The 21,918-nt window shown below is 39.6% G+C and overlaps 1 protein-coding gene across 3 annotated transcripts in view; it reads left to right on the top strand.

The window, feature by feature from the left end:
• The window catches only part of LOC114560516 (contactin-1a), a 63,189-nt gene that overhangs the window by 20,823 nt on the left and 20,448 nt on the right, over window positions 1-21,918 (top strand). For all 3 annotated transcript variants that reach the window (XM_028585948.1, XM_028585950.1, XM_028585949.1), the window contains 5 exons: window positions 10,684-10,818; window positions 13,095-13,133; window positions 20,062-20,188; window positions 21,115-21,293; window positions 21,656-21,751. In XM_028585948.1, coding sequence (XP_028441749.1) covers window positions 10,764-10,818; window positions 13,095-13,133; window positions 20,062-20,188; window positions 21,115-21,293; window positions 21,656-21,751 — 496 coding nt within the window. In that variant the 5' untranslated portion in view covers window positions 10,684-10,763. The remainder of the gene's footprint in view (window positions 1-10,683; window positions 10,819-13,094; window positions 13,134-20,061; window positions 20,189-21,114; window positions 21,294-21,655; window positions 21,752-21,918) is intronic.

The raw sequence follows: 21,918 nt of genomic DNA, 5'->3' as shown, positions 1-21,918 counted from the left end.
TCCTCATGCGCATCAAATGCGATGTTGGAATTTTACGGTTTATGCTTTATGTGGCCTTTTACAAAATGTGCTGTTGTTAAAAGAAAATCTTTATTTGTTTAATTTTTTTCTGCAGCCATACTGTATGGGTACAGGCATATGAAGGTGAGTATAGCATTTTTTTAAATGCATACATTGTAATAAGCCAAGACAGATATTGGCTGCATTCATGACGAGATTGCAGTTATAAAATTGAGTATGTTCCTTGTATGAGTGCATTCAATCCCCTTTGTGTTCTGTTCCTGTACCCCCATCGAACTAGATGTGAAAATTAAATTAAAATGTCCTAACTAAAATTGGTCACAAAACAGAAGAGAATATGAGAAAAATGCAGCACATTCCACTTAAAAAAAGCTTAAACTTTAGCATTAGTCTGAAAAAGTCACAAACAGTCCCTCCTTAATCCAAAATGCAGTTGATGTCCAATAAGCTTTCATTTGCAGACTTTTCAATAGTAACGCAATCCCTGCCCATCTAGTACCCCAAATCATATACAGTACATCCAAGTACTATATCTAACTGAAACAACCACCAAGAACTACCTGTAAACGTTAATGCTGTTTTCTGTTTGTTTTGGTCAGTATGAGATTGTGAAACAGTACAAACTCTGTTTACCTACTCTGAATGTACTGCAGCTGTGTAACATCTGTAAGACAGAAGGGAGGAAATGATCCGCTTTTGTTCCTGTCAGCGGTGGGATTGTGCTGAGTCAGAAGTCTTTGATATAAATCACATTGGAAGAAAAAAGCCGGAGCAATGGAGCCAGCCAGACACAATCCTTATGCCTTCCCACTGCACTCTGTGCCCTGCACCACATGCTGTATGCTTCTGACAGATTGGTTTTGATTAGCCAGGGAGCTCATGGTTTATGAATACTAACTGAGTGCTGGCTAAAAGGAAGAATTTGTATTTTTTGCTTCTTTGCACAATGCTCCTGCCTTTTTAGTGTCCTGTTTGCCCTATGTAAATAGAAACCATTAGATTCAAGCATCACCTGCAGCTCTCTTGACATGATCCATTAGCGTTGATGACTTGAAGGTGCAGACGTTTGTAGATTCTTCAGATTTCATTGGGTACATTTTAGTACAAATGCAATGACTATCTGCTTTCAGCACTGAAACATGCTGCCCTCACGACTTGCTTTCCATGATCCCTTTAATTTTCTGTAATCACTTATGTAAGTTGAATGAACCGCAAAGTTTTTTGTTTTTTTTAAATTATATTTCATTGGAGTTTTTTTCAAAGTTTACACCATAACAACACATACTCAACCAACCATGCACATAGCTCTTATCAGGATAACAGGATCTACATTCATGTACATGTACACACACACACCTATACAAATGTACACGCACATAAAACCTTGCTGAAGAGAGAGGAAGAAAAAAATAAAAAATAAAAAAAATAAAAAACCTGCTTTTTACTTTAAACAATACAGTAGCATGAATCAGTTACTCGGTAGACTTTTGGATTGGAGATTCTCAAGGTATTTAGTAAATTGTCCCCATAGTTTGTAGAAGCTCTGAATTTTGCCCTTGTAGGCATATGTTAGTTTTTCCATGGCTAAGCAGTTGGAGAGGTTCTTAAACCATAATCCCACTGAAGGTGCCTCAGTGCTCTTCCATGAATTAGCAATACAGTGTTTAAATGAACCGCAAAGTTAGTGTTACTTACAGACTTTTATAATACTAGAGGACCTTCTTTTGACTGTATTTTATAATTGTTCAGTCCTGTCTGGGTAATTCCCAATCCCTCCGTGACAAAACGTAAGGCCTTAGGAGTGAATCAAGATCAATTAAGATGCATTTTCTTCCCTTAGAGCGTCAGCTGGACATAAATTACCCAGTAAGATTAATGGAAATAGGGTATCTGGACCTCTGCATGATTAAACCATGAAATTCAATAATTTAAATCAATTTATTGCTCTGTGTTTTGTTGTCCCAGCACAAAGCCTTTTTTTTGCCTGATCACACTATTTATCATGATGTCAAACCTGGCTGGGCCGAGCTATACCAAATCATTTACTAATAAATGCTGCTGCAGTGTTAATACAGACCTAAAACTTCATTAAGCTCAGCCAAATTTGTTGTGTGGGCCATTTAAGGCTCTAAATCGCCTAAATTTGCTCTAGTGCCCCCTCTACCAAATCCCTGTAACACTTGATCTGCATTTTTTTAGTTAATGCAATCCAACGGCACTATGTGAGAATTTGTATAATGGTGGCTGACTCCTGTCCTCAGGACTGAGCAGACCTCACTCAAACCTCATGTCACCACACAGGCTAAAACTCACAACAACTGGGCTGATTAATATATCATCATTTTGCTATTAGAACCTGAGTAGCACCACCTGAGAGATATGGGGTTCTGTGTCTTGCTTAATGGCTCTTGAGTACTTATTTTAGCTTTTCTCTACCTCTCTTATTTTATATTGTAATGGTCGGGGGACTTGAGTTTACCTCAAAAGTGACAAATTGTACCTTTAACAACTGGAACTTTGAAATGTCAATTATGCTACTTAGTTAATAAAACAAACAAAAAAAGTACAAGTAGACTTACAGTAATCCTACTTCTATTCAAGGAGAGGAAATACATGAACTTCAAAGAAGAGCTCAATTATTGTTGGCTTTTCTTTAGTAGATAAATAGAATAGGAGAAGGAAAATACAAAAGACTGAGGAAAATTAACTTCAGAATTTACTTCGTACTGGGAGAATGATATCAATTTTCAAGTTAGTAATCCAAATCACAGCAACAGCCTTATCGTCACTTCGTTGGTCCTGTACAGAAGTGCACACTATTTTTGCAAAGCACGCAAAAAGCACGTTTTCTTGGACTTTTCAGGTCCTTAGAAATTTTCCAAGAGAAAAATAGCTTTCTCTGCAAAAGTACATGATGACAGTGCTGATGATACGTCTGGCCCCCTGCCAGGCTAATGATGAGAGTGATGGAAGGTGGGGTTAAAGTTGGGGTGCTGGTGGAAAAGTTACTTCTGTCTGTGTCTGTGTGTGTGCATGTGTGTGTGTTCATGTTGTTGTTGTTTTTTGTGCTGGTGTGTTTCTGCATGTGTGTCTGAGTGGGGTGGGAGGGCTTAAAAGATTAAAACCCAGCCTGGCCACAGTGACGAGAGAAGACCCTTCTGTGGAGCGCTCTCACTGCAGGGAGGCTTCTTCAGTGGTGTCCCATTTGCATGGCTCCCTGTCCTGCTCGGGGAATTAGCCTTTTTTTCTTTCCCATCGTCCCTCCCTCCTCTTTGCACCTTGGAGAGAGTGCTTCCATCCAGCAGCATTGCTCGTTTCTGAGGCAGACAATGGAGCAGAGTATTTAGGACACTTGGCAGGGTAGGCATGTTGGAGGGGAGGGGACACAGGCTGCTAAGTAGCTCATCTTGTCACATAGCCACTGGCGTGATAGCTCTCCACAGCCAGGTAAGCACCGTGCAAAGTCACACCACACATTCTTCATGCTCTGATTGTTTTACTGTGTTTCTCTTATACTGTAGAGTTTTGGTGGTGATGGTTTTCCACTAATTGGTAACCTCCTCTTCTTCTTGACCATGCAATTTAGCAGGATGTCTTCTTATTTTCATTTTAACATTTAAACATGGAGTTTGTCAAATTAATCTGTAGTCTATTGTTGGATTCACATCCTCTAATCCAATAAAGGGATGAATGGGAAATGTTGTGGGGAAGGCTTGCCTTAGATTAATCTTTCTATTGTTTTCCATTTACTGTACCTACTCAATGCAGAATAAATGCACTGCATTCACACTTTCCCTCTGAGACATTTCTTTGTGCAATCTGAAGGTATTGATTTTGTTTTTCATTATACTTCTGGACACACTAATTGCAATATATGAACTCTTCTTCCTTATCTGTACAGCTTTGCTGTCAAGTGTAAGCATTACTCTGTCACTTAGTAATTACAGTTATTTACAGCAGAGTCTACAGCCATCAGTGAAAGCATGTCACTGCTCTCCTATAGAAGCCAATATATTCATTGGACAGAAGTGGCATGAGGTAATTAAGCTGAGCACTCTTTCTTTTATAGAGTGCAAGTCTCCTCTGACCTTTGCCTATGTGGCACAATTTATCATACATGATGTGACATAGTTTCCATACTTGGAGCATATATAGTATTTCATATATGGGGGGTTTCTCTTGAGTTTTATCCTACCATAGAATGTATCACACTCTTACACTGAAAGGTCAACACATTTCTGTTACGATTAATTACCTTAATATAAAAACAAACTGCAAACCAATTTTATGGTGTGACAGAAATATCAGTGTAGTATGTAAACAACAGTGCCAGACATAAGAGATCACTCTTATACCCTTGTCCCACTGGCCTAAAAGCTCACTTTCACCCACTAATATCTGTCTTTTGTCTGTGTTATGCGCTCCCTGCCCTGCTCTCTTTTTCCTCTCTGTTCATCTCAGGTGGTCCTGATTCCTGATTGTCAGTGTGGCCCCTGTATATAAGGAAGACTGGGAGACAGGGATCGGGTCTCTGAGACTGAAGCAGCTCTGATCACCGTTGTCTTCTTTTGTGTTTTATTGCTTTGAGGATGGAGGTCTGGTAGTCTAGTTTTCGCGGCTTTTTTTCTGTTAGTTAGTCACTACTCTTTAGTTTGGGGGGGGGGGAGTTCTGGGTCTGATGGCCCTTGATGGCCCTCAGGCTTCTTCCCTTCTTTTGTTGTTTTTGGCCAGACCTCAAGACTCTCATAGTTTTGGTTTAATCAATAATAGTTAAACTTTAATTTAGTTTAACTAATCCTCGGGTTTGGTGTTATTCAATATGTTGACAGTCACATTTAAGTTGTGTTTGTTTGCTGTGGCCGTAAAAGTCTGCAATGGGAAAGGAGTCTATCGGCTATTTTTAGCAGTTTTACCCGTGTTTAAACCAAAGGCAAGTTGTAGTCATTTTTTTATGATTCAAGTCATGTGTTTGCTATTGCCTTCTGCATTGGTTGACAGACACTACCTGATTTGAGGTTAATGTAATTCATACAGCAGGCCAGCTCCAGATTTCATAGATTGAATGACTGGTGTCATTGATATTCAGGTCAGCTGAGGTTGCTGAGCCTGTGTGGCCCTGGGGGGCATTGTGTTGACTGCAGGGGTTGGGATAAATAGCTTACATTAGCATGACTGCGTCTATTGGATGAGAGAATGAGGGAGGGGAGAGAGACAGACTGACACAGTGAACGAGTGACACAGTGATCATCTGCAGCTGGATTACATCATGAATAATACTGTACTTCATACTGAAACATACTGTCTGTTTTCTGGGTTCAGGAGATATTGAGTTGTTTTTGCAGGGGAAATAAGCAATAGATTGCACACAACACAACAAGTAACAGCCTGACAAATGAAAACAGGCTTGAATTCACACCTCACTATCACAGTTGTACCAGAAAATGCCAACACGTATTACAGGACAAGATGAACAGGATTTCATCTTGTCCTGCTGAAAAGAAAACATTCAGATATTTACTGTCTTAGATTGCTAAAAGAAAAAGGTGAAAAGTGAATTCTGACTGCAGATGAAATCAAGCTGTTACATTCTGAAAATACAGTTATTTTTTTCTATTAAGTGCTGAACCAGTTCTTGCTTAGCAACAGGGGGCCTGTTCAGCACAAAGCATGTAGAAAGCATCTTTTTCGGCAGGTGTTGTTGTGTGTGTCCTGGGGTTACTGCTTTATCTGTGGTGTAATAGGCTTGGATAGCCTATGTCTGTATCCTTTATTTGATTGAATCATTTTGTTGGTCCTCTGGGAGATAAAAACCTGTTTGTCTGTAACCAAGGCCAGTCTTATTTTCCACACAGATACAGTATAGAAGGAGTGTATCTTTCAGAGCTGAGGTTGCAGAGACACACAGGCTGTCTGTGCCACAGTTTGAAATGAAAATCAATGATTTGTCATGTATAATTCATAAGTTTCATCACCCCTGCTTTGTGGTAAAATAACACTGATTCAGCAGAAACATTTAAGGGATCACAGCTTGCGTTTCAGTTTGGTATTTAAGTTCAAACACAGTATGTAGTCATATCAGGTGTCTGATCTCAGATGTGATATGATTTGAGCTTTCTTCTATTTCTTGCTTTCCTTTTGAGAGAAAATCATGTCAAACTACATTTCTAAAGTTAGCATTTTGAACACTTTGGCGTTTTCCACCAAGCAGAATATGTTATTAGGAAATATGTAGAGAAAGTAGAGTGGAGTCTGTGACACTGGCAGATATTTGCTTTTAAAAGTTGAGCGACGTTGGCAGTTTTACGTGCTTAATATCTGAATTCTTGATGGGAAAATGAAATGGTCAAACTTTTCAGCTGCTTAAGTGGACGACCAGCAGAAGTGGTTGTACTGGGCAGCTGTGAGGCATGTTCGTGTATAATTTCATGAATGTGGATCAGAAAAACAGCAACTGTTCTCAGCAGGCTCAGGATAAATAAAGCTAAAAAGAGATTGAACAGTAATGCCCCTTAAACCAGACTAAGTGACTGCTGCCTCTCACAGATGATTTCATCTTGATTTTATCTGTATCAATATTCCTTGCCCATTCCCTATCTCACTTGTTTTTCCCAGTAGCATTTGGTGATGACAGTCAATTTGATCTGCTGTATCACAAAATGTCATCAGATACCTTATTAATATTGGATTTCCCATCTTGTGCCTCAGTATAAGCAGTATTACACTGTCCAGTAGAGGTGGGGTGATGTGAAAGAAAGAAAGAAATCCCACATTAACCAGCACACCCTCTTCAAATATTTAGGAACACTTATTCACTTTCTTGCTGAGAGTTAAATGAGAAGATCACTATTAGTCTAAATATAAATGTATAACCAACAGCCTTGGTTTTGCTTAGCATAAAGACTGGAAACAGGGAGAAACTGCTAGCCTGACTCTGTCCAAAGGTAAACCAGGCTATCTGTTTCCTTTTTGTGTCTAGTCTGTACACTAGATTCAGATGCCTGCACAGATATACTACTCAAACATAGATAGATAGATAGATAGATAGATAGATAGATAGATAGATAGATAGATAGATAAATAGATAGACTCTTTTGATCCCAAACTGGGAAATTACCATTAACCGATATAAAAGCATAAACTATAAAAGCAATTATATACAAATACACACCCAAAAAAACAATACTACACATAAAAATTTCCACAAATCGATAATAACAATGGACAGTAAATGATCAAAATGTATATGTTGCTCAGCCTCACTGCTAATTTAAACTGCTAAAAGAACAAATAAACAAACAACACCAGGGCTGCTACTACCATTTATTTTCATTATTGAATAATCTGCCTGTTATTTTCCTGATGAATCGTTAAGTCTATAAAATATTGTAAAAATGTTCAGTTTTCAATGAGATAAAACAGAGAAGATGAGCCTTTACTGCTGGAGATGTTTGCACACTTGTGGAATTGAGACACAACTTGAATGCTGCAGTAGCTGACACTGTATCTAAGCAGCGCTCATCTTCTCTTCTCCAACTGATTAAGACCAATCCAGCGTTAACCCCATCTTGGCTTCCCTTTGCAGGATTACTGCAAATCTGTGGTTAATGATGACTGTGGTGGTGTTGTTGTTGTTTGTGTGTGTAAGGAGTGACGTGGTAGTGGTAGAGGGGTGGGGTTGTTGAAGCAACATCTTGTATTTAAAGTCTACCGCTCTGACCTCTCCCTCATCCCCCCCGTCTCTTCTCCCCCACCTCACAGGATCTGCCCCAGATGATAAGGGAAGACGTTTCTATAACGTCACCCACTCGATTATGCAGCACACGTCAGGCCAAGCACAGAAAAGGAGGGGTTTCACTCACTTTCACTTACCCTCTGGCACTCTTAGGGGTGTATAAGGTCAAGATAAAAAGCACAAATGACAGTATAGCCATTGGAGTACATCAGTAAAATCCCAGAATCTGCCCCCCAGCAGCCTCTACTTGGTGTAATATGATTTCTGATTTCAGAGCAATGAGGCTGAGAATTCTAAGGGGAGTAAAAGGAGAGGGAAATAGATTGAAATTCAGCGAGCAAGGCAAAGCTGGGAAAGGAGAAAAAAAAAAAAAAAAACTCGACAAGAATAAACCAAAACCATACGCAATAATAGCTCTGGCAACGTCCAGTGTGTGATTTATGGGGGAGAAGAAATGGCCTTGTTGAGGGCTGTCACGTCTGGGCCTTGTGATTTACTGTGATGACTGGGGTGCTCTCATCACGTGCATTCAGGCTGCTAAGGTTGGACAGGAGAGGTAACGGGCCCCATTAATACTGATGATAAGAGCATGCTGCCTTTCTGTGTGGTGCTGGTCTGATGTTTTGTGTTTTTTTTAACAGTATATCAATTCAGTGACAGTTCTTAATGGGATAGATGGGTTTGGTTCTTTCACTATGTACTGTGATGCTATAATTAGGCTCCCTGTGGTCTCCCCTAATCTCCTAAATGCATCTTTTAAGATAATTTATGAGTTACAGAAATGATACTTAGTAATATACAGTTGATGCAGAGTAAAGTGCATGGAGAGAGTTAAAACCGTAAGCTTTGTCTGACCATAAGAGATGCATGTCTATAAAAGATGAGCACAGCACCCTATAGGTCATTGTTCCACAGTGTTGTTCCAGATTAAAATGAGTGTTTGCATAGTTTCATTGCCGGTCACAAAAGGCCCCCTCTGCAGCACACTAAACTGCTCCTTTTAAAAAGGTGTTGCTAGGATACAGGCTAGCGTGAAGATGAAATCCCCTCTGTATTGCTTTCCTACAGCTGTCCAGCTTGGATATTAGGTCCAACTTATTGTGTATGTGGTGTAGTTGTACAGTGTGTCTGCCCATTTGTCTCAATTCATTTTTGTGTGTGTGTCCATGTGTATCAGTATGCATGTGTTAGAATGTTTAGCCATTCCAGTGCAGTTTTGTTTGTGCCATGCAACGCTGGCAAATTACACGGGCTCTCGTCTATCATAATCCATTTTCTGTAATAAGAGTCCATTTGTCGGCTGAGCACTGAGATCTCAATCCTGCTGTCACACCTCTGAGTCTCCGCCAGCTGACACCTCAGGCTGTGTATGGTGAATCAATAGTGTCTGCCTCATGTTCAATTACACTCTAATCAACACACACCAGTCCAGCACGACCTGGGAATGAATGGACAATATTGAACTGATGCTCAGCACTGTGATACCAGTACATGAATATATATAGGTGTGAGATCTGGTTGTGTTTGCTGAAAGAAAGTGCTAAGTGGTTGTCAAGCACTGCAAAAGCATTCAAAGTACAATTGACTGACTGACAAAAATCATGGTGCAAATGAGATTTTGTTTTCTAAATATTTTTTTTTGTATTTCGGCCCTTAAAAGGTCAAAAGACATCTGCAAGATGACACTTAACATTTTCAAATCTAATTTCCCTTAATGTTCTTTCTATGGCCAGAATGATTGTTTGTTTAATTGGGTAAATTCAAATTATTAATTTGGTTAGTTGGATACCAGTCCATTGGGTGTACATTCAGCATCACTCAAAAGTCCTTGGTCAACATTCACTCATACTGACACATACATTTTTTTCTTTCTATATTGTTTTCTCTCTTTTTTGGAGGGGTGGTTAATAAAACAGTATAACACATGAAACATCTTCAATCTGATCTCATTTAGAATATCAATAACATGAAGGCAATGCATCAAATGCAAATAAAATTTTTCTCAACCATCATGGAGAAATGATCATTCTTCTGTTAACGCTCCTGACTCAGAGAGCTGTTGCTTGTTTATATAGTGTTACTGGGCATGGGGCTGAGAACTGGTGCTTCCTGGTGTGGTGTTAACATCTTGGGGGCACTGAGTAAGCAGTTAGGTGTCTGCTTAGCTAAACCAGTGCTCAGTTTTTTTTTTTCTGGCTGTCGAAATGTCAATCATCAGGGGTCAAATTGACGTCAACCTATCAAGGAGCTTGTGCCTTGAAGGCTGACAGGAAGCAGAGACACGGTAAAGATTCTGCGGCACTATCTGCCTGTGCTCCAGATGAAGGCAGGGATTGGCTGCTGAAGCAATTAATGTACTACGACGTAGGTTGATTTGTATTCAGTTTCAACGTTACATACATAGAAAGGTTGCCATTACATCAACAACATTTGTGATAATAAATAAAAAGTTTGAGGCATTGAAGACATTAAGCTCTGGGGACTTTTAAGGGAAGTTTTATGGACATTTTATAGACTAGACAATTGATCAATCAATTGAAATAATCATGAACAGATTCATAATTAATGAAGGTTAATGCAAATTGCAGCCGTACACATACCCATTGTAACTACTGGTCTATGGGTTTGCAACTGGGAATGTTATTCTGGCTTTTTCATGCAGATTCCTGACCTTTTACTTGGGTTTTAATAGGCCACACTGTTTTGTTTGCTCAGAGCCGGTCTATATTTTGCGATGTTGTTGTTCATCGCATGTTTACAACAACATCGCAAAGACCGGCTGTGAGCAACAGTAATCCTAAACCTGAAAAGCAGTGGAGGTTTTATCATATTTCTGTAAAGTCACAGTACTGAATAACAAATAGATGTTCTTCTGTAAAGAGTTTCTGATGTTTTTTGCCGTTTTTTCTGTTTTCTTTTAATTCCTAAAGGAAAACCAGGCAGTCCTGCTAATGTTCCATCAGCTGAGCTTCTAGCTGTAACCCCTGCAGGTGGTCCTCACTTCAACATCATGCTGCACCTCACCCTGCTCCTCCATGTCCTGGTCCTCTCTCTCTCCCCTGCAGGTCAGTAGCACGTTCAGCTAAAAGGGAATGGCTAAATTAATTGTCAGAATGTTGTTTTGAGATGCTGTGTCACATCTCTAAAACTCATACTCAGCCTTTTTAATGTGACAATTGCATGCCTGTATATATAGCTATTGAGTGATGACACAATTCAATTTCTCAGCTCAGAGTTATAGTTGAAATAAAAATAATAAATTACTTTGCCTCAGTGATACATGACATTTTGTAATTAGTTCAGCAGTAATCACACTTTGGTCTTTGAGAATTTTCTTTTTTTAAAGCTATAGTGCGTAGTTTCTGTCGTGCACACGCCCCCATTCCTCCTCCAAGCAGTTGCTAGTATGCAAGGGAAAGTCACCGGACAACACAATCTTCTGAACATAGCCATTCTGAGAAATACTGAGACCTAAAACACACTTGTGTGGAGCTAATAGTCTTAATTAGCTTTGTAGCAACTCATTTGGCAATGACTTGAATCTAACGGACGCTCATTTATGTCAAAACATTATGCACTAAAGCTTTAACATCGCTGGTGGGCAGCCATCACTCAGAAATCAACAGGACTCATTTAGCTTGACTGTTTTTATTATTATTATTTTGTTGTTGTTTACAAACTGTCGATGCAAGGTGGCTCATATACTCATATAGCAACTAAACAAACAGACATACACTTTGATTAGTGGCTCCAACTACAAAGCATGAAAATCACACAGGTGGCAGGCACTGATAGAAGCACACGTCAAAACTGGATTGTCAGGATGAATGGGGCGCCAATAAGAAAAAGTGTTAACAAGCTGCTAACTGCCAGCTTTGAAGAACATAGGAAACATAATGGCACTGACAGAGATGGCAGGGAAGAAAATAGAAATCTGATTTTATTGACTACAGGAAAGATGCATTTTAATGTCAGGTGTAAATGCAATAGATATATACTCTTAAGATATAATATGCATGCTATTACCAACAAAAAGCACAAATTGTAGAAAAAGTGGCAAAACTTATGCATATCTGATAGGCCTGGCTGGGCAATTGTGTGCCTTGGAGGGCCCTTTCATCCCTTTTTTGTGACACTGCTGTGCAATCAGCTGTGTTGGAAACAAAGCAAGGTGGTCAGAAAACAGCAGGCCTGAAAATAACCTGTCTAAAAAAAAAAGAAAAAGAAAAAAAACTCCTCTGTGTTCCCATACCGTGGGCTATTCTCACTGGTTTCAGATTGGATTTCATATGAACCAAAAAATAGGGAGCTTGGATTTAGAATCTTCTGGCTTCCCACCACATCTTTCTTAAACAGACTTTGAGGAGATTTTCTTTTTCTCATTTTTTCCAACATGGTAAGGTACTATGTATTATTGTAGCTGAGTTAACCAAAGGTTTGCCAGCACTACAGCTACAGCTTAGAATACCCTGTTGAAAATGTGCTCACAGAAAAGGAATGGGTAGATAAGCACTCAAAAACACCACTTTTAGATACCATACATACTGTACATGGTTGCATGGCACACATAGACTCAGTATATAGAGTTTACCCACACAGGGTTAAACTGTATGGCTGTTCTATCTAAACAGACAGCAGCCAACCATCAGATTCAGTTGTTGTTAAGAGAACATCAACTTGACATTTTTGTTTAGCCCCAACAAGAATACAGTTTGATGTTTAATGTGACATTAATGCTTTGACAGCAGAACAAAAGTCAAGCACACACTATCCAACTAAAATATATAGTGTGTATGGCTCAGCTGGCCGATAGTACGGCTTATACCATAACATACAGTATAAGAATACAACAGAATTTAACTGTCAGGATTATTTCTTAATCATCAGGTTGGTATGATAGTTTTCTCCCTTCTGTATATGTACATGGGTGACCATTGGAATGCAGCATTATTGAGTAATTAAACACACATTCACTCAAAGCCAACCACAAAAGTTGTGTGCTTTGTATGTTAGTGTAAAGGGCAGGATGTAGTGGATTCCAATGAGATGGCCCTCTGCCAAAGGTAGTATTTCCATCCAAAGCAGGGTTTCCAGCAATTCATCACATTCTTAGTAGCAAAAAAAGGGATTCTATCAAAGACCTGTACCTCACTAAAGAAACTCTTATGATGGTGCATGATTTGCTTTGATCCTTTTTCTTATTGTATCCTGTGAGAAGTGAGAGAAATATGCCTGCAGTTTAAGAACACAGGAAGTAATTCAAATATAAATATCAGCAGTCGTATATTTGCAGCGTCATGGTTAAATATGTTACCATGATTTCCTTTGTTATCTGTTACAGATGCATCAATGCATGGCGAAGTACCTGACTTTTATGAAGGTAAGACTTATAGTACCAAATAATAATAGTTACTAATTCCAATGCCATAAAAAAATGGAAAATATTAATGATAATGATGAAAATAGATGCTTATTCCTTTTGGCCAGTGTTGTACCTTGAGAAATTCAGCCACACACACACACGCGCACACACACACACACACACACACACACACACAGTAAAAAAAATGTTTGTATAGTGAGCTTGCCAGCACCATCAGGCTAGCCAAGAAACTTCACCCCTTATGGCATTTGATGTGAGAGGGTATATTAGAAATGTAATTTTGAGATTCAGGACATAATTGTACTGTAATCTATTTCTGCTATCAAATGTTATACCACTGGTGATACGGTTTCAAGTTCAAGGCTTAACACAAGGTTACAGTTGATGTTTAATAACCAAAAAGGTCACAGGGTTGACAGGGTTGTGTTCTGTCAAAGTACCCTTGAGGGTTCCTAGCTGCTGTTTCCAACCTTGACAATACGATTAAATGTAAATGTATGTGATTTGTGTAATGTAAAAAATAGTGTTTATTTGTATTATTTATAGTCTTCAAACAGACAAACAAGCTGCAGTTGTTTACTGGCAGGTTGGTGAGGCTGTGGCCTTAGAGTTGTTGTTGCGGTTATTGGCATGAAGTTTGAATTCCATTTTATTCTTGTTGCACAATTTCTTGTTTTGTTCACATTTTAATTTAGTGGAAAGCATACCACATGTGTCAGGGTTGCAGGCTTGGACCCAAATGCAGGAAGGCGAGGAGAGTGCAGCAGTAAGAAATAATAATACTTTAATGAAAACTCAAAGAGACTTACAAAAGTATAAGCAGGGCAAAACAAAAAACAAAACCCAGGAGCACAAAAACAGAGAAATCCAGGAACACGGAGACACAAGGAGAGAACCACAAGGGACGACGACGGCGGCGACGACGACGACAAAAGACAAATGACAACCCACCAACAACAGACACTGAAAACACAGGGACTAAATAAACGTAATGAGTAATGAGTAAACGAGGGACAGCTGACACAAGGAGAGGGAAACAAGTGAAACACATTAGAGCAATCACAAGGGCGGGAAAACACGGGAAGAAAATATAAATTACTCACCAAGTGTTGAATTCGTGAAGAAAACATTGTTTTCTTTTTTCTTCACAGATTCAAGGCAACACTATGTGAGTAATTGATATGCAGAGTAGTATTCCTTTAAATATTAGGGGACAAACATACAAGAGAACTGTTTAAAGGAATAGTTCAACATTTTGGGAACTTCGCTTATTCACTTTCTTGCCAAGAGTTAGATGAGAAGATAGATACTACTTTCATGTCTGCTGATTTACGTGTCATGTATGCTAAATATGAAACTACAGCCAGCAGACAATTATAGCTCAGCATGAAGACTGGAAACAGGGATATCGCTAGCCTGGCCTTGTCCAAAGCTAACAAAATCAGTAAAACCGGCACTTAGAACACACAAATTAACATGCTATGTATATCTCGTTTGTTTATTGTGTACAAAACCAAATTGTATGAAGTGGGATATGTGCCAGACCATTTCTTGGTGGGGCACAGCCGCTGTGAGGTTGCCAGGCAACCAGCAGAGACTCCGGGATGTCACTGTGCCCGGCCAAGAAATAGTCCAGAAATAGCCCATATCGATCTTTTTATCTAACACCCTGCATAACATAAATAAATGTATTTCTCTAAATGTTGTAATTCTTTAGGTCAAGCGCGTTGGCAAAAGGAATATCAAACCCTCTGAGTAGAAGTGTTATTTTCAAAAAAAATGCAGTCTATGGTGAAAAACTTCCACCAGAAAGCTGTGGCACATTTCCAAAAATACTGTAGATCTCTATTGATAAATAATCAATTGAGAGTTCCTACTATGTAGAGCAGGTTGTCATTTACTATACTGTCAGTTTACTTCTGTATTTGCACAAGATTTGGTCCATGTGTGTTATTCTCTGGGAGAATAATAAAGTGGAGGCAGACTATCAGCAAGGGGTAAATTGGCAAAAAAGGAAGGCTTGCTGATTCGTTGCTTGGGAACATGTTGTGTTGCTGCATGCATGTTGAATAGTGGATGATTCAGTGAGGAGAGGAATCATTTTTTTCTGGTGGTCTTTCTTTTGTTTAGTTTTTTATCCATTTGCTTTCTTTTCTTCTCCATGAAGCATCGACCGTAGATGACTTTTACAGTCTGTGTGCCTGAGTGTCCCCTCCTGGACATTATCTCCACTTGTCTGCAGAAATAACACTGCATGATGCAGCTAGGACTCGGCTGAATGCTTTTGATGCTGCACAAGTCAGTACAATATGGACTACTAGACTAGACTACAATATTTAAGGTCACTCAGCAATAATAAATGTATGAAAATGCTGCTTAGGCTTTATAATATTGAACGCTTTCTCAAACTTGTACAAAGAAGTAAATAGCCATAGGAGAAGGCAGAGCCGATGCCATATTCCTTGAAGGTCAGAACATTGTGTTGGTGGCCTTTCAGCTGGGAGAAACTGCAGAATCTTTTTTCTTAAAAATGAACATGCTTACAGTATCGCGGTTCAAGTGACAAGCGCCCCCTGCAGACTGAGGGATGGCTTTAAAAAAGTTTGTAGTTTTCATGGCATGAAAAAGTAATCAATTGTTCTCATATCACTTCTCAGCTGTCCAACCATATTGTCAGTATGGTACTTTTTACTCATATTTCGCCAAGATATATGGCTGTATACACCACTTCCATCTCAATCCTAATACATGTTGAGCTTTGAGCTGCTTGCCTGGTTAGACTGCCTGCTGCACAGTGTAATCAAAGTTTCCAATACTTCTGTGAAAATTAGAGTTGTTAGTCAATCAACAGAAAATTATTCTGCAACTATTATGTTTTAGTTACTTTTTAAGTAAAAAAATGAGTTGATGAGTTAGTTACATAGTTTTATAGTGCTGGTTGCAGATTTTCAAATGTGAGGATTTGATGCTTCTCTTGGTCGTACATGATAGTCTGAATGGGTTTTGGACTGTTGGTCAGACAAAGCAAAACATTTGAAGACATCACCTTGGGCTGTAGAACATTTTTAAAGGCATTTTTTGACACTTTGTGTCATGGTTTGAGAGTTCAAAAGCAGGAGACTGGTCAGGCAGGTTGGCAGAAGAAAAAACAAGCTTTAATTAATAAATATAAGGCTAGAAACACTTAACACCAGCAGATACACTGAGAGCCAGAAACAAACGCAAACAATCAGACACCGAAAGAAGACAACACAAGAAAAGGAGGGTGGCAACGAGGGACAGGTGACATGAGGGCTAACTACATATCAGGGTGGGGCAGACAATCAGAAAGGCGGTAAAACAAGGCAGGAAATAAAACAAGACATGACACATGAGAAGAACCTAGAAAATAAGGTAACTAAACAAAACCCAGATCATGACAAAAACGATAAATCAAAAAGATAGCAGATCTATCGATAATGAAAAAAATCCTTAGCTGCATCTCTATTAAAAATATGACTGACTGAATATGCTGAAGGTATGATGGACAGCTGAGAAGTGGATGCTGCATAAATTGTCTGAGAAGTTTTTGTGGACATTTAAATACAGTTATCCTGGTGATGCACTTTCAAAACCTCAGTCATCGTTTATTACAATAGATTATAATATAATAGACTAGATTGTTTTAGATTCATGTGTGTTATGGCCTGTGAAAACATCTGGGTTAAAAATCACCCTCTCATATGTCCTGTTTGAATCACTCTGCTCTGTTGCAGTCGTCATTTTGGAGAATAATTTGTTTTGACAGCAGTTGTGATTGCACAGCTGGCACCACACTGAGCACACACTGACTGACACTGGCACTATTATTATGTCCACCCCTCTGTCAAATAGTTGGGCTGACAGTGAAGCTGAACATATGAAATTAAAAAAATAGAATACTGCCCCAGGGACAATTTGGTGTGCCACCGTGCCTCATTATGTGGCTCAAGGGCTTGTGGGTAATTATTGCTACACTGTGCTTTTGTTGCCTCCAGGAAACAATTTGTTATCTGTCCCACTTGGACACTCTTGGTCATGCAAACAAACCATGCTGCAGATGTAGCCGAAATACACAGCTGTGAGCAAAGTTAAATGCATCAGAGGATTATGTTCTTCTGGGATTTGTGGGTAGTTATGTGACTATTTAAATGTGAAACACAACACATGCAAAATATTTATTTTGCAAAATGGGAAGTGTATGTAGCCCCTAGGCTGGAAAATTTGAGAAAAGGAAAAAAAGAAAGTAATTTAACAAATGTATGCATGCACAGTGGTGCTTTGAGGTCACAATTACAATGCTAACATGCAGATTAGTAACAGGTGTAATGTTCACAATTTCACTATCTTTCTTTTTCCTGTTACCATGCTAACATTTGCTAATTAGCTCTAAACACAAAGTATGTTTAAGGCTGATGTGTTCGTTTTAGTTTTGCAGCTATTTGTTGTTGAAAGCGCAAAATGAAAATTTCACCTTATGATAGTGCTAGATGGAATGTTCACCAAAGTTATTATTGTTCACCCTAAGGGGGACATGAATGTCTGTCTACTATTACTACAATTCTCATGACAATCCATTCAACCGTAGTTTTACTCAAAACCACAAATGTAAAACCAAAGTCACCAAAGTCATTAGGGTTTATCTTATGGTAGTTTTTTCAAATTTCAATGAAATATATTAAGTAGTTTTTGAGACATTTCACTCAAAAACAAAAACGTCAACCTAATGGTGGCACAGGAGGATCCCCAAAGTCAGTAGAATCCAGCATGTGGCGGACCATGAATGTCTATACAAAATGTCATGACGATCCATCCAATAGTTGTGAAATATTTCAGTCTTGCCTAGAGGTGGTGGACTGACCAACTGACATTGCCATCCCTGGATCCATGTAGTTAGCATAGCTAACCAGGGAGCTAAGAGATATTTTGGAAACAAAGTAATTATAGAATGAAATCCAGGAAAGGTAAAGAAAGAGGAGCAGAGCGTGACCGTATGATATGGGTTAGAGAGATGACGGGAGGACACAGTGCCAGAGAGATAGAGACAGTAATGGTGAAACCAGGCAGAGAGAATGGAAGAGGCCTGTGTGTGTCTCCAGGCAGTAGGCCTTATGTGGCCTGCTTCAACACTCCCCTTCACCATCTGTCGCAACCCACATTACAGGGAAATAGAAATGGCACCAGTGCTCATCTCTCCAAGTTTCACTCCAACTGCTATTTCAGCACTGCACCAGAGCGTCAGTGGCTCCCCTCCTCCAGCCCATCCCACATTTATATTTCATATTTACATGCAAAGCATTTATCTGAGAATCATGCAGAGCAATCTAAGTGCAGCAGTTGAATAGGGTCACTATATTCCCTTTACTCTTCTGTGTTTCTTTCAATTCCTCTGTTTTTTTCCCCTCTTTTTTGCTCTCTCTAGTGTCCCATGTAATTTGCATTCCATCGGCCCCACAATGCCCAATTAATAGTATGTTTAATTCTCTCCCAACCAGCAGTAATTTAGAATCCTTGGGATTTGCATCAGTGTCAAGGACTCACACACAGTTGAGTGCTAAGAGTGTGTGAGTGGGAATGGATCCTGTCTTGTAACGTCTTAATTGCTGCGTCCTTGTTGGCCATCCTGCTGCGAGAAGGCTTCAGCTAACTTGCTAGTGTGGTTACAAGTCTTGATACTGGTTAGGATTATACTATGTTTAATTACCTTTGCTTTCTTACAGCAAAGGCAGATAAATATGCATCTAGTGTACTGATGTTTAACTACACAGTATTGGAGATTACTGTACTTTGATGTCAAGCTCTCACACATGTTCGACAGCCGGAAAGTATATGCTTATTGCTTGATTTTCTTATTATTCTGCACAATCATATCTTCCTGTTTTTGTGGGAGTAAATAACATCGTGGAAGTAGTTAAAATGCATCTTTTGTTCAGGGTTGCTCACTGAGGGAGTGAATCCTAAGCGCCAATGCAGGCCTGGTTCTGAGGCTCAAAAAGAAGGAGGATATTACTGTCTGAAAGCATGAGCTTCTCCCCATTGAGGTGTCAGCTGTGCTCCCTTAGAACTCAGAAACGCAGGGGAATAACACACATGTGAGCACACACATTCACACACGCCTCACATTTGTATTCCTGCAGTCACCTACACACACTCTTGATCTGAGAGAATAATCAGCGTTTGGGAACATTTCGCCTCATTGCTTATTCATAGCCTGGCATTGTGTTTATGTCTTATTCATGCCTCTGCTTGTGATGTCTGTCTGTTCTAATGAGTAATTGGGGTTAATTGTACGTGTGTGTTGATGGTGTAAAAGGCAGATTGAACCAAGAAAGGCATTCTCATCAAGGTGACTCTTCTCCCAGGATTTGCCAATGCAACTGCTTCACAGCACTGAGGATGACAAATGCAGTATGAAAGGGGGTTGGATTATGCTAAATCAAGATGGCAATCCCAGTTCCAGGATTTGTATTATCTTATAAAAATATCATATCCACTGGCAACAGATGAATGTGTCACTGTGGTTTGGTACCTGAGTGAGCACATATCTGTCATAATTAGTGTGATGTTGTCATCACATGCTTAAAAGAAAGAATTTGAGAGAAATCAAGGATAAGATCGGTTACAGCTACAACAAGGATTTTTTCTAAAACCAGGTACTAAGTCATAAAGATGTGAGTGAAAACCATAAACTAGGCTGAATTATCGAAGGGCAGGTGCTCACAGGGCCAAACTCACAGTCTAGTCAATGTTTTTTTTATTGTCTTACATCTGAAGCCTGCTGTCGTTTTTGATGGACCAGCTCTAGAACTGCCAGACAGACGTTGAGCTCCAACACCTTGATATTTCCTGTTTGTAAGTCTGACCCAGTTTGTTATTTACCCTGGTCTTGTTTGTTTGTTGTCTGCAGACGAAGCCACAGGTTACGGGCCGGTGTTTGAGGAGCAGCCGGTGGATATCATCTACCCCGAGGAGTCACCCGAGGCAAAAATTACCATGAGCTGCCGGGCTCGGGCCAATCCACCTGCCACATACAAGTAACATATGTTCCCCATAAACCCAGTCTCATTACTACCCGCTGTGAAATCTGTGTGCCTCCCATCGCTCACCATATCTCAGGCTGAATTCAGACTGTTTTAGGATCTGCCTGTAAATTGCAAGGCCACGAAGGTGTTGATCTTGACCTCAGTGCACCTCCAAGGTTTATTATGTCTGTGTGACCATCCAGCAGTGCATGATTGGGTGATACATGTTCCCACATAATTGTGTCGTTGTCAAACAACCTGCACAACTCATTTTGTATGCAGCAGATTTTTTCTCATACTAACAATAATTTGATTTTCCAAAACGTGGCACAGCAGGAAAACCTAATAACAAAAAGGATATTGTTCCTGCAACAGCAGCAGCACAAACAGCACTATCATCGTGTCTCCACCTCATTTTGCAGCTCAGAATTTAAACCATTTTGCATGATCCATTTCACTTTAGATGTAAATGTATGTAAATGATATTGCTTGGCATCCCCCAAATCGGTTTTACTGTCAGAGCCAGAATTAGATGTCAGAGGGGAAAGAATTAGTTTGACCACAGCTGGTATTAAGTGTTTGAGAGGGTTCATGTACAGTACAGTCTGTTATGCCTTTCAAAACATGGCATTTGTTATTGCTAAATTCCAATATGTGCATGTGTTTATAGCAAGAAAAAGCAACTGTAATGCGGACTCTGGTCCGATTTTGCCCCGCTGTGAGGAGCCAGGTTTTTGCCACAAAGGACAAAACCACACCATAATTAAAATACTGCATGTCACAAACAATTTACCTGAACTCTGCTTGTAGTGCTCCATGTGAAACAATCCATTTGTCAACAAGTAATCAAATAGTAGTTATGTACTCCCATACTTTACACAGACTGCTTTCACAATGCTCTACTCTACTGTATTGACCCTAATTTGTTTTCCTTGCAGGTGGATTATGGAGGACATGGAAATTGACTTGAATGCACAAGGAAGCCACTACAGTTTAGTAGGAGGCAACTTGGTCATCAGCAACCCCATTAAAACCAAACATGTAGGACAGTACTTCTGTTTGGCTACCAACAAGTACGGCACGGTCATCAGCCGAGAGGCCTCAGTCCAGTTTGGATGTAAGTAGCCCACATGTGAACCCCTTTTTAGGCTGCAATAATGTACAGTACCATGCCGATTTAACAGAGAACTGACCTGGAGCTGTACTTTCATGCATATTAAATGTACTGAAATTGCAAGGGCAGCTGGGACAAATCATAAGTGGTGTGGAAAGTGCAATTTGTGAATGGTCTCACTTCATGACGCCAGCGTGGCTAATGTACTTTTTTACTGTAAACTCCAAAGCAGTTGTTGAACTTTATACAACCCTTAAATATTTAGTGTAGGTCTTATAGGAATTAGCTATAAGTGATTCTTAAATATGAATGTATGACAATATATTCTGTCTTTACAGTTGATTTTTTGTCTCTGCCTCTCTCAGATCTCGATCTTTTCTCATCTGAGGAGAGGGAGTCGGTGCACGTCAAAGAGGGACAGGGGGCAGTGCTGCTCTGCGCTTCTCCACCTCACTATCCAGGTACAACATGTCATAGCTCTATCATTCTTTAGCATTTAGATGTTTAATGAGCTGTTCTTGATTGTGTGGTTCTCCTCCTTGGTGCTGCAGTCCATGGCCATGCAAGTCAGGTGGATTGTAGATTGTACATTTCCCTTATATTTTAATGAAAGTGTGCCTGCTTTAGT

Source organism: Perca flavescens, chromosome 8, assembly GCF_004354835.1.
Source record: "Perca flavescens isolate YP-PL-M2 chromosome 8, PFLA_1.0, whole genome shotgun sequence".
In the NCBI taxonomy this organism is placed as follows: Eukaryota; Metazoa; Chordata; class Actinopteri; order Perciformes; family Percidae; genus Perca; species Perca flavescens.
Note: the sequence above shows the minus strand (reverse complement) of the source record. Positions and strands in the feature narration are given on the sequence as shown.